The sequence below is a fragment of the Hyperoodon ampullatus genome (genome assembly GCF_949752795.1).
Source record: "Hyperoodon ampullatus genome assembly, chromosome: 4".
NCBI lineage: Eukaryota > Metazoa > Chordata > Mammalia > Artiodactyla > Ziphiidae > Hyperoodon > Hyperoodon ampullatus.
In genome coordinates, this window is record NC_136917.1 from 116618227 (window position 1) to 116639939 (window position 21713).

Sequence of the window (21713 nt, forward strand, 5' to 3'; positions counted from 1 at the left end):
TCATAGCCTGGTATATTTCCTGTACTTGTACTTTTAAGAGAATAGTTTCAGAACCCTTTTCAAATTTAGATATCTGACCTATTTGTGGTGTGACTAAACTAGCATAGGCTTTGGGAAATTATAACCAGAAGAATAAATAGAGGAAATTATTATATATTTAGATGTTATTTCTTTGTTCCTATATATAAAACCCCAAAGAATGAACTAAAAAACTATTAGAAATAATAAAAACCTAGGAGTACTGGTTACAAAATAATAGATGGTGGGACAGTTGGCATAATTGAAATATGGACTGTAGATTAAAGAATAATATTGTATCAATGTTAAATTTTCTTAATTTAATAATTTGGTTATGTTAGATAGTATCCTTGCTTTTAGAGAATATGCTCTTAAGTATTAGTAAGTAAAGAGGCATGGTTTATGCAAGTTATTCATTATGTGTATATGTGTCTGTGTGCATGTGTATGTATATATAAAGAGGGAGATAAAATGATTTAAGTGGCGGCAAAATGTTAACAATGGGGGAATCCTTTGTTTTATTTGTACAACTTTTTTATAAATCGGAAATTATTTCCAGCTAAAAAGTTTTAAAAATTCAATAAACCAAAAGAAGACAAAAGTAAATACCTTTCATATACATAAGTATTACCCAGTTACAAAATATAAGAGAAGATCCCATTTATAATAGTTACAAAAGAGAGAAAATACCTGTTTGTATACCTAATAAGAAATTGCCATACCTGTAAGAAGAAAGTGTAAAAATTATGCTGAGGGACATAAAAAAGACTTGAATAAATGGAAAGAAGAGCCTTATTCTTGACCATAAAGATTCAGTATTGTAAGAAACTTACTTCTCCCTAAATTATTCTGTAAATGCATGAGAGCTCAATCAAAATCAGATTTTTGTGTATTTGTTAATTGTTTTGTTTTATTTTGCTTTATAGGGCTGGAGGGCTGGAGGTTAGCTATGAGAATGATACAAAATTTCAGCTGGAAAACTAAATATAAAAGACTAACAAAGAAAATTCTGAAAAATGAAACAAAGGGAGAGTAGAGAGGCAGGAACCTGCTCTACATAATGTGAAAGCAATTAGAAAACAATAGAAGTTAAAATAAGTTGGTATTGGCACAGGAACAGACAGATAAATCAGTGAAACAGAATAAAGGGTTTAGATGTAGAAGCCAGATACAAGGGGAATATGGGGGTAGGTCTGTGATAAATATGGCATCTCAAATTGATGGCAGAAAGAAGGACTAAATAATAAATAGTGAAAAACACAAACAGTTGGATCCCTATAACATTCCTTATACCAAATTTAATTCCAGTTTGGCCAGAGTTAAAGGAAAAAAAAAGTTCTAGGAGAAAAGACAAGTGAATCTTTTTATAATCTTGGAAAAACCCTTTGTGAAGAACAATTCAAAACCAGAAGGAGGGAAAAGAATGATAAAATTGACTATATACATTTTTTAAAAATTATATGGAAAGATATCGTAAAGAAAACCAATCATCAAACACAGAAGAAATATTAATAACACATGACAAGGGGTTAATTATACTAGTATGCAAAGAGCTCTTACAAAACAGTAAGGATAAAGAAAAATAGGAGTTCACAGAAAAAAAAATTTTATATCTGAAAAGATTAACATCTCACTCATACTTAAAGAAATGCAAATTAACAAGTACAATTTTCAGCTAAGAAAATGCCAATAAACATTTGAGAATTCCCAGTGGCAAGAATGTGGAAAAAGTAAACAATCTCATGTTTTTGGTAAAAGTTTTTTCCGTCTTTTTATAAGGCAGTTTATTTACATTCATCAGAATTTTAAATCACAATTCTTTTGAATCAGCAATTCTGTTTAAAGGGATTTATTCTATGGCTGTATTTGCTTATATATGTAAATATATTTTATAAAGATGTTCATTACAGCATTGTTTATTATAATAAAATGACTAGAAACAATCTAAATTAAGTGAATAGTTAACAAACTATAATGTAACCAATGAAATAATATTCAGTCATTTAAGAAGTCAGAAGAATATGTATGTGTTGATAAGGAAAAAAAGGCCATGGATTTTTTTTTTCATGTCATAAGGATGATATCAAATTTCTTGTTGGAAACAATGCAAGCAAGAAGACAGTGGAGCAGCAGCTTTAAAGTACTAAAAGAAATTCTATAGAATTCTATAAAGAACCTAGAATTCTATACCTAGCAAAATATCTTTCAGAAATGAAGGTGAGGGGAGAGGAACCAAGATGACGGAGTAGAAGGACGTGCTCTCACTCCCTCTTGTGAGAACACCAGAATCACAACCAGCTGCTGGACAGTCATTGACAGGAAGACACTGGAACTCACCAAAAAAGATACCCCACATCCAAAGACAAAGGAGAAGCCACAATGAGACGGTAGGAGGGGCGCAATCAGAGTAAAATCAAATCCCATGACTGCTGGGTGGGTGACTCACAGACTGGAGAACACTTAGACCACAGAAGTCCACCCCCTGGAGTTAAGGTTCTGAGCCCCACATCAGGTTTCCCAACCCGGGGGGTCCAGCAACGGGAGGAGGAATTCCTAGAGAATCAGACTTTGAAGCCTAGTGGGATTTGATTGCAGGACTTCGACAGGACTGGGGGAAACAGAGACTCCACTGTTGGAGGACACCCACAAAGTAGTGTGCACATCGGGACCCAGGGGAAGGAGCAGTAACCCCAGGGAAGACTGAACCAGACCTGCCTGCTGGTATTGGGGGGTCTCCTGCAGAGGCGGGCGGTGGCTGTGCCTCACTGTGAGGACAAGGACACTGGCAGCAGAAGTTCTGAGAAGTACTCCTTGGCGTGAGCCCTCCCAGAGTCTGTCACTAGCCCCACCAAAGAGCCCAGGTAGGCTCCAGTGTTGGGTTGCCTCAGGCTAAACAACCAACAGGGAGGGAACCCAGCCCCGCCCATCAACAGTCAAGCAGATTAAAGTTTTACTGACCTCTGCCCACCAGAGTAACAGTCAGCTCTACCCACCACCAGTCCCTCCCATCAGGAAACTTACACAAGCCTCTTAGATAGCCTCATCCACCAGAGGGCAGACAGCAGAAGCAAGAACTACAATCCTGCAGCCTGTGGAACAAAAACCACATTCACAGAAAGATAGACAAGATGAAAAGGCAGAGGGCTATGTACCAGATGAAGGAACAAGATAAAACTGCAGAAAAACAACTAAATGAAGTGGAGATAGGCAACATTCCAGAAAAAGAATTCAGAATAATGATAGTGAAGATGATCCAGGACCTCGGAAAAAGAATGGAGGCAAAGATCGAGAAGATGCAAGAAATGTTTAACAAAGACCTAGAAGAATTAAAGAGCAAACAAACAGAGATGAACAATACAATAACCGAAATGAAAACTACACTAGAAGGCATCAATAGCAGAATAACTGAGGCAGAAGAATGGATAAGTGACCTGGAAGACAGAATGGTGGAATTCACAGCTGCGGAACAGAATAAAGAAAAAAGAATGAAAAGAAATGAAGACAGCCTAAGAGACTTCTGAGACAACGTTAAACACAACAACATTCGCATTATAGGGGTCCCAGAAGGAGAAGAGAGAGAGAAAGACCCCGAGAAAATATTTGGAGAGATTATAGTCAAAAACTTCCCTAACATGGGAAAGGAAATAGCCACCCAAGTCCAGGAAATGCAGCGAGTCCCATACAGGATAAACCCAAGGAGAAACACGCCGAGACACATAGTAATCAAATTGGCAAAAATTAAAGACAAAGAAAAATTATTGAAAGCAGCAAGGGAAAAATGACAACATACAAGGGAACTCCCATAAGGTTAAGAGCTGATTTCTCAGCAGAAACTCTACAAGCCAGAAGGGAGTGGCATGATACACTTAAAGTGATGAAAGGGAAGAACCTACAACCAAGATTACTCTACCCAGCAAGGATCTCATTCAGATTCGATGGAGAAATCAAAAGCTTTACAGACAATCAAAAGCTAAGCGAATTCAGCACCACCAAACTAGCTCTACAGCAAATGCTAAAGGAACTTCTCTAAGTGGGAAACAAAAGAGAAGAAAGGACCTACAAAAACAAACCCAAAACAAATAAGAAAATGGTAATAGGAACATACATATTGATAATTACCTTAAACGTGAATGGATTAAATGCTCCAACCAAAAGACACAGGCTCACTGAACGGATACAAAAACAAGACCCATCTATATGCTGTCTACAAGAGACCCACTTCAGACCTAGGGACACATACAGACTGAAAGTGAGAGGATGGAAAAAGGTATTCCATGCAAATGGAAATCAAAAGAAAGCTGGAGTAGCAATACTCATATCAGATAAAATAGGCTTTAAAATAATGTTACAAGAGACAAGGAACGACACTACATAATGATCAAGGGATCAATCCAAGAAGAAGATATAACAATTATAAATACATATGCACCCAATATAGGGGCACCTCAATACATAAGGCAACTGCTAACAGCTATAAAAGAGGAAATCGACAGTAACACAGTAATACTGGGGGACTTTAACACCTCACTTACACCAATGGACAGATCATCCAAAATGAAAATAAACAAGGAAACAGAAGCTTTAACTGACACAATAGACCAGATAGATTTAATTGATATTTATAGGACATTCCATCCAAAAACAGCAGATTACACTCTCTTCTCAAGTGCACAAGGAACATTCTCCAGGATAGATCACATCTTGGGTCACAAATCAAGCCTCAGTAAATATAAGAAAATTGAAATCATATCAAGCATCTTTTCTGACCACAGTGCTATGAGATTAGAAATGAATTACAGGGAAAAAAATGTAAAAACCACAAACACATGGAGGCTAAACAATACGTTACTAAATAACCAAGAGATCACTAAAGAAATCAAAGAGGAAATCAAAAAATACCTAGAGACAAATGACAATGAAAACACGACGATGCAAAACCTATGGGATGCAGCAAAAGCAGTTCTAAGAGGGAAGTTTATAGCTATACAAGCCTACCTCAAGAAACAAGAAAAATCTCAAATAAACAATCTAACCTTACACCTAAAGGAACTAGAGAAGGAAGAACATACAAAACCCAAAGTTGGCAGAAGGAAAGAAATCATGAAAATCAGAGCAGAAATAAATGAAATAGAAAGAAAGAAAACAATAGCAAAGATCAATAAAACTGGGGCTTCCCTGGTGGCGCAGTGGTTGAGAGTCTGCCTGCCGATGCAGGGGACACGGGTTTGTGCCCCGGTCTGGGAAGATCCCACATGCCGCGGAGCGGCTGGGCCCGTGAGCCATGGCCGTTGAGCCTGCGCGTCCGGAGCCTGTGCTCCGCAACGGGAGAGGCCACAACAGTGAGAGGCCCGCATACCACAAAAAAAAAAAAAAAAATCAATAAAACTAAAAACTGGCTCTTTGAGAAGATAAACAAAATTGATAAACCATTAGCCAGACTCATCAAGAAAAAGAGGGAGAGGACTCAAATCAGTAAAATTAGAAATGAAAAAGGAGAAGTTACAACAGACACTGCAGAAATACAAAGCATCATAAGAGGCTACTACAAGCAACTCTATGCCAATAAAATGGACAACCTGTAAGAAATGGACAAATTCTTATAAAGGTATAACCTTCCAAGACTGAACCAGGAAGATACAGAAAATATGAACAGACCAATCACAAGTAATGAAATTGAAACTATGATAAAAATCTTCCAACAAGCAAAAGTCCAGGACCAGATGGCTTCACAGGTGAATTCTATCAAAGATTTAGAGAAGAGCTAACACCCATCCTTCCCAAACTCTTTCCAAAAATTGCAGAGGAAGGAACACTCCCAAACTCATTCTGTGAGGCCACCATCACCCTGATACCAAAACTAGACAAAGATACTACCAAAAAAGAAAATTACAGACCAATATCACTAATGAATATAGATGCAAAAATCCTCAACAAAATACTAGCAAACAGAATGCAACAACACATTAAAAGGATCATACACCATGATTAAGTGGGATTTATCCCAGGGATGCAAGGATTCTTCAATATAGGCAAATGAATCACTGTGATACACCATATTAACAAATTGAAAAATAAAAACCATATGATCATCTCAATAGATGGAGAAAAAGCTTTTGACAAAATTCAACACCCATTTAGGACAAAAACTCTCCAGAAGGTGGGCATAGAGGGAACCTACCTCAACATAATAAAGGCCATATATGGCAAACCCAGAGCAGACATCATTCTCAATGGTGAAAAACTGAAAACATTTCCTTTAAGATCAGGAAGAAGACAAGGATGTCCACTGTCACCACTGTTATTCAACATAGTTTTGGAAGTCCTAGCCACGGCAATCAGAGAAGAAAAAGAAATGAAAGGAATACAAATTGGAAAAGAAGAAGTAAAACTGTCACTGTTTGCAGATGACAGGATACATAGAGAATCCTAAAAATGCCACCAGAAAACTACTAGAGCTAATCAATGAATTTGGTAAAGTAGCAGGATACAAAATTAATGCACAGAAATCTCTTGCGTTCCTATACACTAATGATGAAAAATCTGAAAGAGAAATTAAGGAAACACTCCCATTTACCATTGCAACAAAAAGAATAAAATACCTAGGAATAAACCTACCTAGGGAGACAGAAGACCTGTATGCAGAAAACTGTAAGACACTGATGAAAGAAATTAAAGATGGTACCAAGAGATGGAGAGATATACCATGTTCTTGGATTGGAAGAATCAATATTGTGAAAATGACTACACTACCCAAAGCAATCTAGAGATTCAATGCAATCCCTATCAAATTACAAATGGCATTTTTTACGGAACTAGAACAAAAAATTTACGTTACATTACATTTGAAAATCAATCACTGTAATTTGTTATATTATAAGCTAAAAAGGAAAAACCATATGATCATCTTAGTAGATGATGCAGAGAAAGATTTTGACAACACCTGACATCCATTACTAATGAAAACTCTCAGCAAACTCAGAATAGAGGGGAACTTGGTTAATCTGACAAAGGGCATCTACAAAAAAAATACACAGCTGTCATACTTAATGGTGAAAGACTGAATGCTTTCCCCCTAAGATCAGAAATAAGACAGGGATGTCTGTTCCCACCACTTCCACTGATCATTGTACTGGAGGTCCTAGCCAGTACAGTCAGGAAGAAAAACAAATAAAAGGCATCCATGTTGGAAAAGAAGAAGTAAAACAGTCTTTAGTCACAAGTGACATAATCGTCTATATAGAAAATCTGATGGAATCTACAATAAAAGCAACTGTAAGTGAGTTTAGCAAAGTTCCAAAATACAAGATTAATATACAGATACTAATTATATTTCTGTATTCTAGCAACAAACAATTAGAAAGTGAAATATGAAAACCAAACAACTAGGAAGTGAAATTTATGCCGCAGTTTCAAAAAATGTGAAATACGGATAAAATTTAGCAAAAGAGGGCTTCCCTGGTGGCGCAGTGGTTGAGAGTCCGCCTGCCAATGCAGAGGACACGGGTTCGTGCCCCGGTCCGGGAAGATCCCACATGCCGCGGAGCGGCTGGGCCCGTGAGCCACGGCTGCTGGGCCTGCGTGTCCAGAGCCTGTGCTCCGCATCGGGAGAGGCCATAACAGTGAGAGGCCCGCATACCGCAAAAAAAAAAGAAAAAAAAATTTAGCAAAAGATGTAAAAGACAGGTACACTGAAACCTACAAAATATTAAACAGAAAACAGAAAATTTGATGGAGAGAAATGGAGAGAGATTGAGTCAGAAGACTATATTATTAAGATGTTATTTCCACTCAGGTATATTTATGGATTCTACACAATCTCAATCAAAATTCCTGTAGGATTTTCTTGTAGAAATTCCAAAGCTGGTTCTAAAATTCATATGGAATGCAAAGAATCTAGAGTAGTAAGACAACTCTGATAAAGAACAAAGTTAAAGGGCTAACACTACCTGATTTCAAGAATTATTATATGGCATAATCAAAACAGCATGATGTTGGCATCAAGATAGGGAAATAGGTCCATGGAAGGAGAAGGGAGTTCAGAAATAAACCCTGAGTTTTGACAAAGGCACAAGGCCTTTTTAGTAGAGAACAATTGTATATCTGTATGCAGCAGAATGTTATTCAGTGTCATTCTGTGTATTTTAAGAGTGTTGATTTTTGTTTTGGCCAACAAGTTACTTGAAGATCAGTTTGATCCTTTCAACACTTTTTTTAAAACCTTGTTAGTCAGGTCTAGTGTAGGCCTTACTCTAGAACTATTTTAGCTCTGCTACTAAGACATGACCCATTAAAGGTCTCTCTGAATGTTCCAGTAGTTCAGCAAGGTCTCTCTCCTCAGCCTGGCAGGAATGTGAATGTCTCCCAGCCTGTGTGATCTCTGATGGTTGTTAATTTATAGTTCCTGGGTAACTGTTCTTGCCCAGCCTCATGAAGATTCACCCCACGCATAAGCAGTTCAGTATTGAGATAACGACTCAAGGAGCCCTTCTTATAGATTTCTGGTGCCTTTTCTCTATGCTCTCATCTCTGGTGCCCTGCCCTGTAAATTCTGTTCACCCCAGCCTCCCCAGACTCTGACCTCTGTCTCCTTAGCTCAGCAGAATCACCTTGCTATGCTTGTGCTATACTCTGAAAAGCCTCCAGGCAAGAAGCTTGAGTGAGTGACCTTAGGGCTCACTTCATTATTTGTCTTCACTCAGGGGAGTCAAATAGGTCTGAACTACCTGTTTTCCAATGTCTGAATAAAGGGTCTTTTCCCCCATACATTTTGTTTAATATTCTAGTTGTTTACAATGGGAGGGCAAGTCACAGCAGTTATTTAGTCATGACTGGAAGTGAATGTCTTTCACAACTTAGGTTCACTGAAAATTTTTGTATTCTTAATTTGTTATTTTGAATAAATTGCATATTTATAATAGCGGGTACAACTGGAAAAGAAAGATCTGGGAGTAAAGACTATTGATTTTTGCATATAGTTTATCTCGTGGGAACAGAATACTTTGTAGTCTGGGGTCGGGGGAGGCAGGCTCAGGTGTTCAGCAGTTGGTTTGTTTTACAGTGGAACTGAATGGAGAGAATCAAATAAAAACAAAGCAGTTAAATTGTGGTCCATTAAGAAATCTGTTGCAGTACCCAATTACCTTTCTGAGGTTTTAGGATGGGGCAGGTTATTTAGATGAAACTGGAAAAGCTATCACCAAAGTTACTCTGAGGGAATTCCCTGGCGGTCCAGTGGTTAGGACCCTGCGCTGTCACTGCCGAGGGCCCGGGGTTCAATCCCACAAGCTGGGCGGTGCGCCAAAGGAAAAAAATGCTATTCTGAAATTCAGGAAAACCAAATGAGTATTATCTGTAAAAATTGACAGGATTTGGATTATCTAGATGAGGAGTTTAGGAGGCACAGGGGAGAAATGATACTTGGTATATATAACCTGGAAAACTATTTTAATTGTGTATTTCCCAGCTTAGGAAATCAAAACTATTATACTGCTCAAGACCAAGCTTTATTTAATTTCATGACAGTTATTTTTAGTAAGGAAAGAAAATTTAGCATTCTCTTTTCTGGTCTTGCTGGGGTTAATTTTTGTATCTTCCTTATATACTTCTGAGATTTTCTCCTCATGGTTTTATAAGACATTTTGGTATTGTAATATTTTGTTAGGTTTAATAACATCTAATTCTGGATTTAAATAATCCCTTTCACCAGAACTTTTAAGAAAATAATCCATTGGTCTTCTCATGTATGCACCTTTCCTGGAGTTTCAATCAATATAAACTGCTTACATGATGTATAATTTACTCAAATATTTCAAACTAATGACATTTGTCTTTTTCACCTTTTTGCATGTAGATACCATTATAGTTGGGTTAAGGGATGAAATACTCCTCCATAATGTAATATACTCTATTCCAGAATGTTGACTGGATTCATTCTATTACTTATATTCCTCTTGATTTTCAAATAAGGATTATTAATTTTTTTGTTTTCTTTTGTTCATGCCCTCATTTCAGAAAAAATGAAGATGAATAAAGTATCTCGTTGTAACATTAACCGTAGAAACATCTTTGGAGAGAACTTATTGTATAAAGCTGCTCTGCACAATGACGCTAATCTTGTTCATCATTATATGAAGAAAGGTGGAAATGTTAATCAGCCAAGTTATGCTGGTAGGTTGTGGTTACCACTTACAGTTATCTTAAGAGTGGTTTGTAGTTTCAGCTGAGTCACTACTATGAAAGTATGGCAAAGTAGGCCTAAGACAAGTCTCAAACAGAAAGCTTCCATGTAATTTTTCTACTTAGGCAGTGCTTCACCATCATCTCCCAGGGAAGTGGTAAGTTAGGGGGGAGAAGCAGGAGAAGAACATTACATTTCACCTTCAAAGATTATGCCTTCCTTCAAAGGTTATGCCTTCAAAGGCCCACTGCACCAGGTGGGCCATGTGCAGTGGCATTACACAGAAGGATGGGGTTCCTGGGGCTGGCTTGCTGGCTTTGTGTGGGCATTTTTACTATGAGACTCAGCTTTTAATGGAAGAGGAGTGAGGTTCAAAGCTGAAAGAAGCAGATGGTACACTGAGCTTCAGGGAAAATTGATGATAAAATGGTAGATGTACAGCAAGGACAATTGCCAGGGAAATGGAGAGAACAGACTATGAGGTAGAGAGGGTGGGGCAGGAAGCTCAGAAAGAACAGTCTTTCTGCAAGGCTAGGTCTCTGGTACAGTCTTCCTGTGGGGAGAACCTGATACGTTCTCCTGGAGAGGAATGATTTCTTAAAGGCACGTAAGTACTTAAAACACTGAGCAGCACTGTGTCCATACTTTTACTATTGTTTCTAGACTTTCTCGGTGTATGAAACAGTGCACAAAGTCTTATGGTACACAGAGATCAGCAGCACAGTCCATGGACAAGCACCCCCAGTACTTACTTTAGCAGCACCTGGGTTTATCCTATAATCAGTGTTTTAAAGACTATTATTCTAAGTCTCACACCCAGTTCATCCATTATGGTCTTATAGCTCTCAACCTTGGATCCTTACTTGCTAGCCAGAGCACTTGCTCCCTTGATTTTGAGAAATATATGGTTCTTTCTCTTAGTCTCTATGTGCTCCTTAAGTTCAGGAGTAGTTCTGCATGCCACTAATTGGACTTTATGGATTTCCCAAGCATCAATCTTAACATGTTTCTTTTCATTAACCTTTTTTTCTGTGCCATCACTAACATCCCCAGTTGCTATTCCCTGCTTGTCTTTGGCAGTGACCTTCTTCTCACTTCCCTAGGTACTTCTGTGACCTTCATGAATTCCTTATCCTTCCATATTTTCCAGACTTTTTGAACTCTCTTGTTTTCTATTTTTCCTTCTCAATTTGCATCTTAATCTGACGTTTACTACTTCTGGCTACCACATCCCACAGAATTGCAGAGGGCAGTGTTTGCAAAGGGTTGTCCATAAGCCATTTTCGTAAGAGTCACTTAAAATATTTGTTCAAAATGCAACCTTTACTTCACCCCCCCCAAAAGCACACACACACACAAAATCACTCAAAGTCACAATCAAAATCTGTAGGTTAAAATCTGGAAATCAAGTTCCCTAGATGATTTTTATTCTCATTAATGTTCAAGAACTACTGACAAGAGGTGTATGGCCTCCATATAATTCAATGTAGTGAGCTTTTACCATATGCCTTCTCTGTGCCAGATACTATGAAAACAAAAAGATAAACAGTATCTACTAGGAAGGTTTAAATAAATTTATTTTGTGAGATAATCCAATAAAGGCTTAAGTGCCTTTTGAGGAATTAACAAAATGTTATAGTAACAGACCAATGGTCTTTTTATAGGTAACATTTGCATTTTATAAGTCCTCATTTACGTTTTGTGATATCTTTGATTTAAAAAACCAATTTCAATAATTCTTTACCTATCAAAACCAAGGGTGACAACCATGAAGTAGCCTGAAAATAAATTCTGAATACCTAAAATAGATCTAATAAAGCTTCTTTGCTAAAACCCTCTCAGATCAATGACTTGAGCATTATTTTACACAGAATCCTATCTGATTCCTAAACCTATGATACATTAGAACTGAAAAGAAAGGTTGGCTTAGGCCAGGATATTGATAATAGCAAGAAGTTTAAGCTAACAGCAAGGCAAGAGACAGATAAAAGATGAGAGGCAAAATTGTTGAGGACTGTAATGAAGAGAGTGCACTTTATATCTCTGTGGGTGTTAAGAATTGCTGCATTAGATCATATAACTAATATTATTATCTTGAATCTTTTTAAACAAATGCATTAAATTATATTGTCTTCATAGGAAATTTACACTCTTATTAACCTTTGAAGAAATTTCCTCCAAGATAGTTACATTTAAAAAAAAAAAACTATGTTGCTTAAGGATCTCCCAACCTGCAGTTTTGGGAGATAATAAAAGATCTGTTATAAAATGTACTCCATCTTTATTTAAGAGGAGTGGTTTTACAACACAGAAGGAGTAAGCCTTAGGAGAAGGGAAATTCTTTGTTACATTTGATTTCTTTCTGGAATATGTAGCCCTTTATGTGGTCTAGAGTAGCTTTCTGCAGAATAAGGGTCCCTCTGGCTTTGTTGCTGCTGGGAATTTCTTTCAACCCTGGAACTGATACTGTTCATCACTGGGTCATCCTTGCTTACTTAGGTCACACTTAAAGTAGCATTCATTTTCAGCTTCCCTCCCCAAGACCCCATCATTTACTATGAATTGCTCACATGGACTTTGTTTTCTTTGGGAATTTTCTGAAGTAAATTTAGTGTACGAGACTGGCTTTTTCTTGGAAGCCAGACAGTTGCTTTACATTTACCTTATATTTAGTCATTCTGAGCTCAGGGAAAACAAACATCCTTTGTTATGGTTATTTTCTCATTCCTGTAGCAGCCATTTCTGTCCCCTTTAGGAAACTAATTTTTATTGTAGTTTAAGCAAAACCTAAATAAGGAAAGGAAGTTTCCTAGAAGGAAAATCATCTACATTCCAAAGTTAATAACTTTTGGATTTCTGATACTTCATTTTTTATCCCACCAAACCTAGACTGTGACAAATAATCAAGTTAACCAGTGTACATTATCAGTAAGCAAATTTCCACTGGTTTACAGGTCCCAGAATCTAAATAGCAATTAGTTCACGCTTTTTATTGGAGACAGTACTTTGGGGGAAGAGAGTTTTTATATTATTTTTTAAAAAATAGATAGTTCTTAAATAGTTATCTTCCAAAAGTTCACATTTATTTAAAAATTTTTATGAAATTATGAAAAAATTCAAACATACAGAAAAGTTGAAAGAACTGAACAGTGATCTAATTCCTAGATTCTCTGTATTTGTTTTTGTTACATACTTATTGTAAAGGGAAACACTCATGTGTTTCTCCTCTACTCACACCCAGATACGTGGGTTTTCCATACATTGAACAATTCTTCCACACCAGCTGGGTATCCTGCAATTCAATTCAATTCTGACACTAAACATTGTTAGTGTAGACTCCACAGATTAAGAAATCAGTCCCATGAGGCTGACCCCCACTTCACATGCCAATCACAAGTAGGAGATCACCAGGTTACCCACAGCTTTCACTCACCTTAGCTACAAACTGGGGGTTACCATGACCCATTTCTTGGATTTGATCATTTCCTAGAACAGCTCATGGACTCAGGGAAGCACTTAACTTATATTTACCAGTTTATTATGTAATAAAGCATATGATTAAGGATACAGATGAAAAGCCAGATGAAGAGTGTACATAAGGTGAGGTCTGGAAGGGTCTGAAACACAGGAAATTCTGTCTCCATGGAATTGGGGTGTGCTGTCCTCTCAGCATGCAGATGTGTTCACCAACCTGGATAAGCTCTCCAAACCCCATACTTCGGAGATTTTTATGGAGACTTCATCACGTAGGCATGATCGATTATTAAATCCATTTCTAGCCCCTCTCTCCTTTCTGAAGTATAGAGGCAGACTTGAAAGTTCCAGCTTCTAATTATGACTTGGTCTTTCTGGTGACCAGCCTCATCTATGAGCCCACCAAAACTTGCCTCATTGGAACAAAATACACTTCTATCTCCCAGGAAATTCCAAGGGATTTTAGGAGCTCTGAGACCGATTCTCCTATCATTTAGGAAATTACAAAGGTTTGGAAATTCTGTATCAGGAACTAGGGTCAAAGACTATAAGGACGAAAGATTCTCCTGCCACCCCTGTTTACAAGGGTATTAGGAGCTCTGTGTTAGGAACCAGGGGGCAGAGGCCAGTATACATATTTTTTATTTTTTAAATTATTCTTTCAACTCCAACATGGCTTTCTCAAACATTTATTTCTTTATTATTTTTAAAAATTGAAGTTTAGTTGATTTACAATATTAGTTTCAGGTATACAACATAGTGATGCAATATTTTTATATGTTATACTCCATTTAAAGTTAATACAAAATAATGGCTATATTTCCCAGTCCTGTACAATATTTCCATATTGCTTATGTATTTTGTACATAGTAGATTGTGTCTCTTAATTCCCTACCCCTTTCTTGCCCCTCCCCACTTCCCTCTATCCACTGGTAGCCATTAATTTTTACTCTATATGTGTAAGGCTGTTTCTGTTTTGTTATATACATTTGTTTGTTTTATTTTTTAGATTTCACACATCATAACATATAGTATTTGTCTTTCTCTGTCGTATTTCGCTAAGCATAGTACTCTCTAGGTCCATCCACATTGTTGCAAATGACAGATTTCATTCTTTTTTATGGCTGAGTAATATTCCATTGTGTGTGTGTGTGTGTGTGTGTGTGTGTGTGTGTGTGTGTACCACATCTTATTTTTCTGTTCATCATTGTTGGGCACTTAAGTTGCTTCCAAATCTTGACTATTTGTAAATAATGCTGCTGTGAACATTGGGGTGCATGTATCTTCAAATTAGTGTTTTCATTTTCTTCAGATACATACCCAGCAGTAGAATTGCTGGATCATAAGGTAGTTCTGTTTTTTGGTTTTTGAGGAACCTCCCTACAGTTTTCCATAGTGGCTGTACCAATTTACATTTCCACCAGCAGTGTACAAGGGTTCTCTTTTCTCTGCATCCTCACCAGCCTTTGTTATTTGCAGACTTTTTGATGATAGCCATTTTGACAGTTGTGAGGTGATATCTCATTGTGGTTTTGATTTGCATTTCTCTGATAATTTTTCATGTTGGGCATCTTTTCATGTGCCTGTTAGCCAGCTGTATGTCTGCTTTGGAAAAATGTCTGTTCAGGTCTTCTGCCCATTTTTTGATTGGCCTGTTTGTTTTTTTGATATTGAGTTGTATGAGCTGTTTATGTATTTTGGATATTAACCTCTTATTGGTCATATCATTTGCAAATGTTTTCTCCCATCCAGTACATTGTCTTTTTGTTTTGTCGATGGTTTCCTTTGCTGTGCAAAAGCTTTTCAGTTTAACTAGGTCCCATTTGTTTATTTTTGCTTTTGTTTCCTTCATCTTAAGAGACAGATCCAAAAAAGTATTGCTATGATTTATGTCACAGTGTGTTCTGCCTCTGTTTTCTTCTGGGAGTTTTATGATTTCCCATCTTACATTTACATCTTCAATCCTTTTTGAGTTTATTTTTGTATATGGAGTGAGAAAATGTTCTAATTTCATTCTGACAACCTCTGCCTGTCTAATTGGGGTAATTAGTCGATTTTCATTTAATATGAATATTTGGATTCACTGCCATTTTACTAGTGTTTCTTGTGTCTTCATTTATTTGTTTTTGTCTTTGCATTATTTTGTAGTGCTTACTCTAGGGATTACAATATACATTTTTAATGTTTTATAGTCTTCTTAGAGTTAATATTGTAATACTTCATATAAAATGTAAGAACATCAAATATATCTCCTTTTTCCTTTTTTTAAATATATTTATTTATTTATTTTTGGCTACATTGGGTCTTCGTTGCTGTGTGTGGTCTTTCTCTAGTTGCAGTGAGTGGGGGCTACTCTTTGTTGCTGTGTGCAGCCTTCTCATTGCAGTGGCTTCTCTTGTTGTGGAGTGCGGGCTCTAGGCACACGGGCTTCAGTACTTGTGGCACACAGGCTCAGTAGTTGTGGCTCGTGGGCTCTAGAGCACAGGCTCAGTAGTTGTGGCACATGGGCTTAGTTGCTCCATGGCATGTGGGATCTTCCTGGCTCAGGGCTTGAACCCATGTCCCCTGCATTGGCAGGCGGATTCTTAACCACTGTGCCACCAGGGAAGCCCCTCCCTTATCCCTTACGTTATGTCTGTCGCATATATTACATGTATATACAGAATAAACTCCAAAACATAGTTACAATTTTTGCTTTAAGTAGCTTTGTGTATTTTAAGGAAATTTATAGGAAATAAATTCTATTAACTATATATTTACCAGTTTTGGTGCTCTTCATTTCTTCCTCAAGGCTTTCTAATTAATACTATTGGAGAAAGTCCTTCTATAGACGTTCTTAACTGGAGTGTCCCCTCAAAGGGGACATTTGGTAGTTTCTGGAAACATTTTTAGTTTTTACAACTGGAATGGGCAGCAGGGTACTACTGGCATCTGATGGATTAAGACCAGGGATACTGCTAAACAGCCTACAGTGCCCAGAACATTTAGCCTAAAATGTCAGTGCCAAGATTGAGAAACTGGATTATGGAGAAGGTTCTGAAAATATTAGTGCCAAGATTGAGAAACTGGATTATGGAGAAGGTTCTGAAAATATTAGTGCCAAGATTGAGAAACTCTGGTTTATGGAAGGAAAGAATGAAGCACACTTTAACTTGCAACTTTTTATGATTTCTTATATCAATCGTATGATTTTTTGGAGTTTAGATATCTTTGACTTATACCATTATATCTGGCTAGCAAAGGAAGAAGATATTTATTTGGATGACTGGTTTTTTTTGGAGCAGTTTGTGGTATGTTTGTTGAATTTACTGTAACTAACTTTTTGCAAATAGGGAGAAAAGAAATATACAATTTACCCATGAACAACGTGGGAGTTAAGGGTGCCAACCCTCTGTGTGGTCAAAAATCTGAGAATAAGTTACAGTTAGCCCTCCGTATCCATGGTTACTCCTTCAGCTAACCTCAGATTGTGTAGTACTGTAGTATTTACTGTTGGAAAAAAATCTGTGTATAAGGCGAACCTGCACAGTTCAAACCCACGTTGTTCACGAGTCGACTGTATACTTTTGAACTGACGTCTGCGTAGTCTTGCTGGCTGGGTGGGTTATTTTAATGGAAGTACCTTGAGTTACAAATAAGGCTTTTCCCCCTCTTCTCTGCAGAAAAGTAGCCTGCAACCAGCATTCTCTATGAGCTAATAATGAGCCCCCTTACAGCCTTTTTATTTGAGGGGGGCAAAAATAGTTTCAAATATTTTACTTATTTTCATAAGTAAAATTCCATATTAACACCAACAGAATTAGGGGTAGGAATTTTATTTGTCCATCAGATTTATTGAATCCACAAATAATACAGGTTGCTTTCATGGTGAGATTATCTTGTCTCATAACCAAAATATTTTTAAAGCAACAACTTAGAGTTCTTATTTTAAGGGCAAGCACAAACATTATTAAGATGCCAAATATAAACAAACACCATTTCTTTTTTGTGTAACAGGTTGGACAGCACTTCATGAAGCTAGTGTAGGAGGATTTTATCAGACAGCAAGTGAACTATTAAAGGGTGGAGCAGATGTAAATATCAGAGGAATGTACCAGATCACTCCCCTACATGATGCTGTGATGAATGGACATTATAAGGTACTGTGATTCTTTTGTTTGCAGAGCAAACACTACATTCTTCAAGTATTAAAAAGCCTCTGGGACCAAGCAATAGAAAAACAGATAGGGATCCAGTTTCAGTTCATTCTGCTAATCAATACTCAGAATTCATAATAAAATTTTACTGTGTGATGGATCGGTTGTGCCTAATGTGGTAGATCCCATTTTACATGTTACTTTTAATAACTACAGAATGTGTATTTTGGTTATACACAGTATTTTTAAAATTTCTTTAGACTCTTTTTGTATGGTTCTTTATAGGCTTTAGGAGAACATTTCCTTCTTAGAGTGTTACACAGTGATGTCCAGCCCTGATAGCAGGCTTACAGCTTTTTGTAGTCTAGTGTTACTTTCAGAGTCAGACTAAGACATGAGAACCTCCCAGGTTTTAATGATCAGCCAGTACACACCAGCACAGAGGTACCAGTGGTTATAGTATCAAAATACTATAATTCTATACAAGTTGGTTAATAGTAACTTCAATAATGGTAATATTAATTAAGATTATGAATTCCAGCACACTTGCTTTATCATATATGTTCTGAGCTTCCTAGACATTTTTCTGGTCCAGGAACTGCATTGGTCTGAGGCACTTGTGAAAATAGCTTATTATTTATTTCAAGTATTGGAAGTTGCCTCTGGGTTTAAAACCTCTAGGGTAGGAAAGGGGGCTAATCAGCTAGGCTCAGGAAGATCTGTTCAGTGTTCCTCCAGAAGAAATGCCTACCACAGGTAGAGCTGGGGAAGGCTGCCAGGAACCATGGGCATAGACAAATAGGACATATCCCTTCCTAGTTTGGAGGGTTTAGGTGGTTTTGCTTTTTTTGGATAATGTATCACCTGATGGTAGGTGGTCATTCCTGCACATTTTGTAGAGGGCTTGGGGGAGAGAACTCTGCCTTGGACCTAATTTAATGGCCAGAAGAATGCTAGAACAAGTGATGGTGTGAGCCCTCTCTCTTTTATCTGCTCTTCAAAACTGGCCTCTAGCAGAGAACCTCATGCCAAAGCATTTCTTCTCTCTTTCCATGGCCCATCCGCTCTCCAACTTGCCAGGGCTGACCTGTCCTGGTCAAGAATCTTTTCTCCCTTTGGGTAATATGAGCCGTGGGTGCTTTATACCTTTTTTTCTTTTCTTTCTCAGTTCTTCCTTTGCCCCTCCTGATAACTTGGCTCCAATTAACTTCTGCCTCACAGGCTATAACTGCAGTCTTCTTTCTGGCCTTTGCAGATATGTAGCCTTCTCTTGTACCCTTAGTGAAGTAAAAGGGACCAAAGACACAGGCCTCTAACTCCTGAAGTATCCTGTGGTATATAAATATTTGAGATGTTGAATTGGAGGTTCACTGACAGTGTTACTGGGATTCACAGATATTGAAAAGATATCCCCCAGACATGGTGATTATGCATTCCATTTGTGTCTCGAGTGAGCTTTCTTATAAAGTTTGATTGTATATTCTACTACACTTTAAAAAGTCATACCACATCAACAGGCCGGAGCATGGATGGTGTTTTGTTGTTGTTGGGAGTATTTTTTAAAAATCCCAGACATCATACCATTTTATCCATAAATACGTGTACCTGCATCTCTAACAGATAAGGACATTTTTTTCCACACCCACATTTTTTATCATCTTACCTAATAAAAATTAAAATTTTAAATACCATTTAATAGTATCTAGTCCATACTTAAATTTCCCCAAATTATCTAAAAATGTTTTTTATTACAAGTTTTTGTTTGAATCAGGATCTATCAATGTCTGTACATTACATGTGTTTGTTATGTCTCTTAAGTGTGTGTGGGTTTTTTTATAGGTTTATTATTTATTTATTTTATTTACTTTTGGCTGCGTCGGGTCTTAGTTGCGGCACACTGGATCTTCATTGAGGCATGCAGGATTTTTCGTTGTGGCGTGTGGGCTCTTTGTTGTAGTGCTCGGGCTTCTCTCTAGTTGTGGCATGCGGGTTTTCTCTTCTCTAATTGTGGTGCCCAGGCTCCAGAGTGCGTGGGCTCTGTAGTTTGCAGCACGTGGGCTCTAGTTGAGGTGCAGGAGCTTAGTAGTTATGGCACGCAGGCTTAGTTGACCTGCGGCATGCAGGATCTTAGTTCCCTGACTAGGGATTGAACCTGCGTCCCCTGCATTGGAAGGTGGATTTTTTACCACTGGACCACCAGGGAAGTCCCTCTTAAGTGTGTTTTAATCTATAACAGTTCTTCCTATATTTTGTTTTTTTGTGTCTTCTAGAACCTGGGTCATTTGTCTTATAGAACTTCCTAAATCCTGGATTTGACTGAGTTTATCTTTGTTTCTTCCCATATTTTCTCTAAATGGTGTTTTAATGTAAAATCTATCAGAGACCACAATCTGGGTGCTATGTGTGCTCATTGCTATTGGATGTCATTGTTTTTAGGCATTTTCAGTGAAATGTATGCTTTTAGAAAGAAAAACAAATCATGAGTTCTTACTGATATTTCCATTTCAGACTTAATATTATAGATTCATAATAACTTTGATTTTATACTTGTATCTCTTTTTCTCTTATGCTAAACATTTGTTTCTTAATACATTAATTTCTTTATTGTACAGCATACTTACAGTATTACTATTAGTGTATTATTATTATGAATATTAACAATATTATTATTAACAATGGAACTACTAATGAAGTGCTTTTTTTACAGTTCTTTTTGTTTTGTTTATATTCCATTAGGGATGTGTGGTAAAAATACTGTCTTTTCCAGTACTTGAAAGAATTTTATTCTCTGTCCTGTTGGCTTCTTATGCAAGGAAGTTGTTGGAAGGCAGAGATACGGAATAATATCCTCCAAACTGAAAAGGAACTTTGAGAGAGACTGGAAAACAAAGCAGGCAACTCCATAAAGTGCAATTGTGAAGTTTATTGTGGGTAATTTACATACTGGCAGGATTGGGCAGACAACAATCCAGAGGCATTCTCAGCTGTGCTCCTCACCGCTGAAAGGAGCACAGGGAGATTTAAAGTGACCAAAGCTGACAACAGAATCTGACTACCAAATGAGAAGCATGTCCACACTGACTGGAACTGGAGATTTTTCCTCCCCCTGCGGGGTCTCATGACCATTAAGCATCTGTGTCAACAAAAGACACTCTTCCAGTTTTCACATCAGATGAAAGCAAGGGTAAAAGTTGACAGGGAATTTATCTGGCTTGGGCACATTCCTTGTGAGTAGGCTAAAGCTTAATCATGCAGAAAGGGGAGGGGTAGGACTTCAGACCTAAGATAGAGCTGACAAAATGGAGTCAGTGTGGTTCAGCCACACAGAAGTCAGCTGATTCTAGAGGGAGGAAAGCACTAGAGTCAATAATATGATTAAAGGTGAAAAGCCACGGGCACGCTTTAAGTAGCAGTGTATTTCCTTATGGGGCCTATTGTTTGATGAACTAAATAAGTAGGGATTGTGAGGCCAGCCACTTACTGAAATTGCTCTGCTTGTTCCAGTTAAGAACATGTGGTAATCTTAAAATATGTCCACAAATTCTTTAACAGTCCTCCCTTCGCAAGGTGGATCCTGATTCCTCTCCTCAGGAGGGTGGGCTGGAGTTTCAGTGAGTTGCTTCTAACAAACACGATGTGGCAGGAGTGACACAGTACATGACTTCTAAGACTAGGTTGAAAACTGTTGTAGCTTCTTCCTTGTTCTCTCACTCACTTGTTCAGCAACGCTGGGAGAAGCCAGATGTCATTTCATGCAGCCACTCAAGCAGCTCCATGGAGAGGTTCATGTGTCAGTGGACAAAGGCCTCCTGCCCATAGCCATGTGAGTGAGCCATCTTAGAAACAGATCCTCCAGTCCCAGGCAAACTTTTATTTATTTTTATTTTTTAATTTTTAAATTTTTTAAA

General features: G+C 37.6%; 1 protein-coding gene across 1 annotated transcript in view; it reads left to right on the forward strand.

Moving 5' to 3' along the window:
- ANKRD31 (ankyrin repeat domain 31) overlaps positions 1 to 21713 on the forward strand; it is a gene marked incomplete at both ends in the record, with an annotated part of 136274 nt that overhangs the window by 34896 nt on the left and 79665 nt on the right. The window contains 2 exons of the mRNA XM_079702042.1: positions 10030 to 10185; positions 17666 to 17808. Coding sequence (XP_079558168.1) covers positions 10030 to 10185; positions 17666 to 17808 — 299 coding nt within the window. The remainder of the gene's footprint in view (positions 1 to 10029; positions 10186 to 17665; positions 17809 to 21713) is intronic.